Source organism: Ipomoea nil, unplaced genomic scaffold (assembly GCF_001879475.1).
Source record: "Ipomoea nil cultivar Tokyo-kokei standard unplaced genomic scaffold, Asagao_1.1 scaffold2705, whole genome shotgun sequence".
Taxonomy (NCBI): Eukaryota; Viridiplantae; Streptophyta; class Magnoliopsida; order Solanales; family Convolvulaceae; genus Ipomoea; species Ipomoea nil.
In genome coordinates this window covers 661033-669640 of record NW_017619133.1, presented here as the reverse complement: position 1 = coordinate 669640, position 8608 = coordinate 661033, and the positions used below count along the sequence as shown (strand labels likewise).

At 36.9% G+C, this 8608-nt stretch overlaps 1 protein-coding gene across 1 annotated transcript; it reads right to left on the bottom strand.

Moving 5' to 3' along the window:
* Positions 1–1728: 1728 nt before the first annotated feature.
* LOC109156364 (disease resistance protein TAO1-like) lies at positions 1729–6644 on the bottom strand. Its single transcript, XM_019304198.1, has 8 exons — positions 6497–6644; positions 5238–5554; positions 3977–5057; positions 3579–3848; positions 3375–3477; positions 2530–2777; positions 1933–2431; positions 1729–1896 (listed from the first exon to the last, which is right to left on the bottom strand). Exons 2-8 carry the CDS (start codon positions 5432–5434, stop codon positions 1850–1852), a joined length of 2445 nt encoding a protein of 814 aa, XP_019159743.1. The 5' UTR covers positions 5435–5554; positions 6497–6644; the 3' UTR covers positions 1729–1849.
* Between the last annotated feature and the right edge of the window lie 1964 nt (positions 6645–8608).

Sequence of the window (8608 nt, the reverse complement as noted above, 5' to 3'; positions counted from 1 at the left end):
AACGGAAAAGTTAACGGATAATCATATTCATTAAGGATAAATTAGGAAATCTTAAGGAAAAATTAAAATCTAATCAATCTGAGCCATTCATTTGATTAAAAAATTGAGTTAATACCCAAAATCGTCCTCGACTATAGTGGTTTTTCTCAATTTCGTCCTAAACGACTTTGGTGACCTAATATCGTCCCAGACTTTTGTGTTTCGCTCAATTTAGTCACAGACTTTTGTGTTTTTGCTCAATTTAGTCCCTCATTTGTTATTATGTATATTTGGTGTTAAATAAATAGACAATTCAGTAATTTTAATATTGGCATCTCTTTACTCATAGACATGTAAACTGCGAAATCCTTTTTTTTTTTTACGAATTACTCCTAAAACTGCGAATATAAAATTTGATTTGCAGGTCCGGGAGTAATTCTGGGTGTATTTCGTACAAGAAAGAAGAATTTCGTACTTCACAAGTTGAAAGTAAAGAGAGATCAATATTGACATTACTGAATTGTCCCTTTATTTAACACCATTTGACGGAATAACAAATGGACTAAATTGAGCAAAACACAAAAGTCTGGGACGATATTAGGTCACCAAAGTCGTTTAGGACGAAATTGAGAAAAACCACTATAGTCGAGGACGATTTTGGGTATTAACTCTTAAAAAATTTGACCGCCATTTTTTCTACCCATTATAGGCCTAACTCTCTTGGGCTCTTATTAGTATATATATATATATATATATATATATATATATATATAGACATCTTAAAAATAATACAAGATTGATACTTCTTCATAATTTCTTATGAAGTTTATACAAATTGTATCAATTAAGCAATATTTTGAAAAATCAAACTCCCTTATAAGATAAGTGAATAACAAAAGAGACTTCCGGAAATAAACAAAAGGTACCAAACTTGAAAATCCTAGGGAATAAATATGGTATACCGAATAGAGTTATACCAAAAAACCACGGAAAGAAGTTGGCAACAAACCCAAAAAGCCTTAAAACTTCACCAGCATGTCCAAAGAAGGGCAAAACAACAATCTGTAAAATTTCACCGGAAAAATACATCATATGCATAGAAGGAATGGAGGAGAGCCGATGAACAGAACTGGAGAGTTTCGCCGGAAAAAGCCGTCGGAGACAGCCTCACGCGACGGCGCGTGCGATCGGAGTTCGACAATGGCAGGGGCACGTGGAGGCGCGTGGCAAAGGAGATGGCGATGCCGCTTGCTGGGTCAGGCTCGCCAGAGAGTGTAGAAGGGATGGGTGACACCAATTTGACAAAAGAACTCACCAAAAGCAAGTAATTTGAAAAATTAGGGTTTGCGTGAACAGTAACTTTACTGCTCATGCGATGAAAAACAATTTTGATCTTTGGAATTCCCTAGGAAAGTAGACTCTGATACCATGTTGAATTTGGAAGATGGAATGGCCTGGCAGGTGGAGAATAACACCACCCGCTAGGCAGGACCAGTATGAAGAATAAAAAATTAGAGAATGCATATAAAACTAAGATGTTATAATATATTCTATATTCTCTGTTTCTAATACAGAAATACAGTACATATATATACACAAAGACATAACGGTAAATAACTATCCATAACTTACACCTATTCATAAACAGACACAACCCTATAGATAAACCTATTTATTTAGTTTTCAACAGGGTAAACCTCATATTGTGATCCTACCGACCCAAACCAAGAAGGTCAATAGGCCGCTTACGAAAGTCAAACTTGTAACTTTGTGGTTGTCAAGTCAATATCCAGATCAACTTGGCTGGGGTTACCCGAGAAAGGTGAAGTTTGATTTGCCTAAACTCCTAAAGAGTGCCCCTACCTAATTGCTAATTGTGTGTGTCACAAAAACCAACACATCCAAATACAACATCCCATATGCTACTGCTTCTCCCTTCATTCTGCTGCTCCAATATGCTACTGCTACTCCCTTCTTCATTCTGCTGCTCTCTACTCTCACCATCTCTACATTCAGCCTCGAATTTCATCACCACCTTTGGGTTGATAGGAATGAAGTATACCCCACCATCATCATCTTCTTCATATGCTACATATGTTTGAAGAAGGCTATTGAGTTCCCTTGTTTTCACAGGCGATGAATAAAACTCTATAAGCTCCTCTACTTCTCTGAATTTATTGGGTTCTGTCAAAAGATCATATACTCTGCACTCCAAAGACACATCATTATGTGGAGCTATCAGCTCTGTCCTTCCATTCATTTCGTGTTGTGAATCAATACGACCGTAAACATTCACACCAACAAATATCCCTTTTTTCTTCAAAAACAATGGCAAACTGTAATTTGATGAACATCCAACTCCAACTACTTCGTTGCTGCACAAGTCTTTTGAAACCATGTCATTTGAAACCCACATTCTAAACTGTTGATGGTTTGGGTTTTGAAGAAGTGCCTGCATATATAAATATATGCATGACAAGCAGCATTACGACATACATGCTATGAAAAAGTATTATTTGAGGCAGTTCCAGAGAGAGAGAGATGACTAACCTTGAACAACTTCACACACCAAGATTTACTGCTCAGAGTGCTGCAACCATTTATGTCAATGCGCTCTAAATTAACCAGACTCTCCACACCTCGAAGCTCAATCAAATTACTGCACTCATAAAGATACAATTCATGTAGTTCTAATAAGCCAGATAGATCCTGTACATTTTCCAGCAATGGACAATAACGTGTGGACAGTTTCACTAGGCTAAGTGGAAGATCTTGTACAATTTCCAGCAAGGGACAACGATTTGCTTGTAGGCATTTAAGCCGAGGTGGAAGATCTTTAATCACTCGAAGGTTCTGACAGTTGTTCAAAAGGAGAACTTCTAGCTGGGAAAGATGACAAAGGTTTAAGGGCAAGGACTGGAAACAACTATAGCTTAGATCTAAATATTTCAATAACCCATGACCAGTTTGAAGATCTAAATTTGCCAATAAGGATAAATGTTGCAGAGACTGGTAAGGAGCCCTTAGATATTCCAAGGAACATAAATTAGCATCTGAAGATGATGTCAAATCCTCCATAGGTTTCACACTCCTATACCCTTCCATCAACGGCGGTAGTAGCAGAGTTTTGAGATATCTCAAAGATCTACAAGACAAAGGTAGATGTGACACGGAAGTCTGCATAGCATTAAGCATACGTAATTGCTCCAATTTTCCCAAGTTAGCAGGCAATTCTTTTATGTTGGAGCACCTATGCAGATGAAGATCCTCAAGACGTTTCAACTCACAAATGCTATTAGGAAGCGTCATGAGATTCATGCAAGCACCCAAATCTAGCTGGACAAGATTCTCCAAATCTCTAATTGATTGTGGCAATTCAACCAAATTTAAACAACCATAGAGGGACAATGTCTTTAGATTACGTGCTCCAGTAAAGTTTGGGGCTCTTTTAAGCTTCTTGCAACCAACAAGCTCTAAGACCTCCAAGCATCCAAAATCCTGTTGAAATCAAAAATATAAAAAGCAGATGTCAGCTTTTCCTTTATCTTTTAGTTTAATTAAATTGTGATGCTTTTTATTAAAAAGATGTAATGTCAAACCTGCAAATTAGGTTGAAATTTCTCAATATTGCCTCCTTTTATTTTTAAAATGACAAGTTTTGTCAAGCAAAGATCAAATGATATGCATCTCAAAGGGCAATTTTCCCAATAAAGCAATCTGAGATCTTTAGACAAGTATTTTAAAGATCCCCTAACATTCATGGATAAGATTTTGAGTAACCTTAATCTGGTCATTTTAGAGAACACCTCAGCATCCAAAATCACATTCTCTGGCAAATCTATGATCATCGTTTCAATTGCTTCAGTACCCTGACATATAAAAAAATATCATAGCATTAAGATATTACACAAATCAGTAATATGTCCATCTTTGAAAATATAAATAATTGAAAACTATAAATATGTAATTATATAAGCAAGTAGGAACAAGCATTTACCTTGTTGTCCTTGAGAACATCACATACATCATCAGTGAAAATCAATCTGCTTTTCTTTCCAGGCTGTGTAGGTGATTCCTTGCGAACAATTTCTCTTCCCATATCCCGGACTAAGGCATGCATAGAAAGATCCTCTGCTAACAAGCATTTATCAATTAAAATTCTAATTCCACTTTCAGCACAGAAACCACTACCATTCAACAGCGCAACAGCGGTTTCTTTAGAGAATCCAACTATTAAAAAGCATGCAATATCTAAGAAGATGTTTTGAGTATCATCGTCGAGTGCGTCATAACTAATTTTGAGAATCTTCAAAATATCATCATGAGGAATCCTTGATAATTTCTTAAAGTCATCTTGCCATTCTTGAATTGACTTTCTTCCACGAAAATGTGAACCTAGAACTGTAAGTGCCAAAGGAAGTCCCAAAGAATAACTTACTATCATATCTGTCAGTTCTGCATATGCCGCCAACGGGACTGGATTCCCAAATGCATGCAAACTAAAGACTTGCAAAGATTCCCAGGTACTTAACCTTTTAACTTCATACATTTCTTCTATTCCAAGGCAATTTAGCAAGTGAACATCTCTAGTTGTAATTATAATTACGCTGCCTGGACCAAACCAATTTGGCTCTCTGACTAATGCTTCCAATTGACTCAAATGGTTTACATCATCAACAACTACTAGAAGCTTTTTAAATCCAAGTCTTTGTTTGACCAAACTAATTCCCCTATGAACATTGTCAACTTCAAATTTCTTTGTGCTGAGAGTTTCACGAAGAAGTTTCTCTTGTAAGCGGTCTAAACCTTTTGATCTAACATCAGCAAGAAAGCTACAACCTTGGAACATTCTATAAATTTTGTTAAATAGAGCTTTTGCAAGGGTTGTTTTGCCTACACCACCCATGCCATAAATCCCAATGATACGAACATCATCCTTTCCTCCACTTTGTAATAAAGCATGTATTTCGGCCACACGAGCATCAATTCCAACTGGGTGTCTAGCAACATCCAAGTATGTATGGTTCAATTCTTGTTGGACCACCTCCACAACTTCATTGATATAATCTGATTCAGACCTAACCAACATTTTCAATCTCTTATAAGATGGAGCATTTATAGCCTAAAATTGAATTAAGCCATCAAAGTATTGAATTAAAGTATCAATTTTACAAAACTGTTAGATACATATACATATACATATTTGGTGTTGCTGAGAAAATCTAAAAGAGAAGAAGAAGAAGAAGACAGAGGCATACCGGTCTCCAACTTCTTTCAAATGCCAACCAATAAAACCTGCAATCTTAGTGAGTGCAGCTTTCCACGCACCAACTCTATCTGCACCAAATCGTTCTCTGTGTTGAGTGAATGCATAGCCAAAATCGCCTGTTTGTTTGCGTACCTGGGAAGGATCAACATGGTAGAATATGGGAAGAACCACCAGCTGGTTCAACATCTCCTTGCATTCCAAGATCTTCACGAGCTCGTCTAGACACCAACTGGAGGAGGCATAAGTTTTCGAGATTACGAGAATGGAAATCTTGGACCCCTCAATCGCCTCCAAGAGCTCAGTGGGGAAGTAGTGTTGGAGGAAGCAAATGAAGAAGCATGCAATGGTTCTGTTGTTCAAGCAGAGATTAGCTAAGGGCCTTATAGTCTTTCATTTCTTCTTTAATTCCGGTGTAACCTCTTGTAACTGCTTTTCCCGCTTCTTCCCTTTTCCGTATACTAGTAATTGTCCCGTGCGATGCACGAGCTATTATTAATTTAACAAATTTATCAATTAATTTTTTGACATCATCTGAATTAGCAAAGAAATGGTTTTGGAAACAGAAAAACGTACTTGAGTTTTTTATCTCAAAATTAGTTTGATTAAAAATGTAAGCAATTGATTTAACAAATTTATCAATAGTCAAATTAATTATAATTGAGGTTTAAATGAATATGCCCTGTGCGATGCACGAACAAAAATTTATAAGTATCGTTGTAACGTTATGATACAAAGCTGAATTAGTTTCATTAAAAAATGTAAGTATAGCTATACAATGTAATATTTAAATGTTAAGATAATAAATGCATTCATATTGCTAATCTGATTTGCAATAATGACCTTACAAAGTTAAACGGACAAAGAAAGACCCGGACCACCTCGCGATTTACAAAAAAAAAATAATGATCTTACAAATCTATTAATATGCATTCACACTTAGGGGGGGGGGGGGGAATTTTTTTACACTAAATAATATAACATAATAAAAATAAAAGTTTTAATATAACACATGTTGGGCCAATATATAATTACATTTTTTTTTAATTTTTGGGCCAAATCTATCCATTGCTGCAGCCCATTTTTCCAATGTCCATTCATAGTTTTGGAGGGAAACAAAGATTCTGCTTTATATATATAAAGATTAGCTGCTCTTCTCCCTTTGTAACAGAATTAACAGTTCATAATACAAGCTACCACCTTCTTTCTTCTCTCTCCATCCAAGCAAGATCGCATGTGATTGTGTTCCAACAAGTAGCCCCCTTTGCGGAGCTCTTCATCATCCTTGAATGTGTAAACACTGAACCTGTCCAGAGCAGCATAAAGATGATCTGTAAAGCCTCTTCGCGTGTCATCTCCTCTAAAATTCAGAAAAACATCGTATATCCAGTGAGTATTGTTGGAAATTGGTGAATAAATCGATACACAAAATATATATTTGTCCCAAAAAAATGGAATTTAATTTATAGAAAATTAATTCCAACCAATTTTGGTACGAAACCAAAATTACATATATATACAATATATATATTAACAAATAGGGATTTATTTTATCAAAATAATCCCACCACAACTAAGTACGAAACTAGTACACGGGACTTAATTTCCACGAAATTATTCCCACCACAACTAGTACGAAACTAGTACAAGGATTTAATCTATCCGAGATTAATCCTACCACTTGGTCCGAAACCAAGAACAAAAAATAAACAGGATACGGGTTTCTAACCTGAGGTTTTAACCCAACGCGAAGAAACAAGAAGAAGCAGAGGAAGCCCGAGTCGTGCGTACACACACTCTCCTTAAAACCGATTCGCCGCCTCCTGAGGGTGCTAGGATCGTTGTGGCGTCAGTCTCCCAGGATAAAACGGACTACGACTTTGGCGTTCGAGCACTCCAACCCAAAGCCCGGCGAACTAGAACACAAGTTGAGCACTCCGATGTTTTACAGAAGATGATGGCATAATTTCTTTTTTCCCTTTGTAATCGAGTAGGAGAGTTTGAGAGAAAATAAACAAAAATTTTGAGAGTTTCAAAATGGAGTAAAAATTATTCTGCCAACATCCACAACTATTTGTAAGGGAAAAGGAATTAAAACATTATAATGGCCATTAATCCAATCATAAATCCAAGATTTAATAATTGGATAATAACGTTTGAAACAGTCGTAATTATTATCGTAATAATTCCAACGGTCACGAACTTAATACGCGATTAATTCGTACCGACGATAATGACCAGTTTCAAAATATCTGAGTGACCGAGAAGTCCGTACAAACCTGAAGGTTTAACGAATTGGGATTGGAAACCACACCCGAGTGGTCCACACGCACCGAAACGGCGCAGCACAAATCAATGCATATAGCATTGACTCGTACTCAGCACGAAAGTAGCTCACGAAAGTAGCTCACAACTCCAACTTTCAGCATGAAACTAAAGCTTATAATTAAGCTTTCAATTTTGCATGCACTTTCGTCCAGCATGAAAGCATAGCACGAAAGGTGCTAAAACAAAGTTTCGTGCTTTACAGAAACCAAAGCTCCAAATTGAGCTTTTAATTCTTAAAGCACGAGACTTCAAATCCCAATCTTCCCTAATTAAGCTTAATAAAGCTTAATCATCTTTTAAGCTTAATTAGCTTACAAATTAAGCTACATCATCATGCCTATATTGACACGAACCAACAACATAAGCTTAAAGATTTGACTCCTCTCAAATAGGTTCACTTGAGAATCAATTTCTCATTCACCTATTATCCATTTTGAGCGTACATTATATCAAATTCTTCGTCTCACTACGAAGAACCCGAATCCACTTTGACCCGACCCAAATCAGAAGTGGACCCCACATATATTTGTACCACAAAATAATCACTCAAAATGCCATTTTTAGCTAAAAATTCCAACAATCCCCCACATGAATGAAAATTGATTTTCGGGACGAGGAAAAATCGACACGAACGTGCTCAACGGTCGATCCCTGCATAGCATAGGTAGGTGTTACCCTTTGAACCTTGCCTTGTGAAAATATGTTTACTCTACTGGCTGTATGGTAGAACTTGATGTCTTTGAACCAACTGCCGTTTGTGTAGACGATGACATATCCCACACAGGAACCTTCCAACCTTTGTTCTGTTCTCATGGGTGTGCCCGTTTTGGTCATGGGTCACTTTCCTGGTTCTGCGAGAGTTTCTAAAGAATTGAGCCCATCAATTATCCTTTGAAGCGACCCCACTTCTCTCTAACATAGGTGATTCTTTATCGAGTATCCCGCATACTCACACATGTCAACCGACATTCGAATCATTAAAGCATCAACATGCTAGCCTCATGCGGGAGTCACTGTTCTAACGAAGAATGGTAG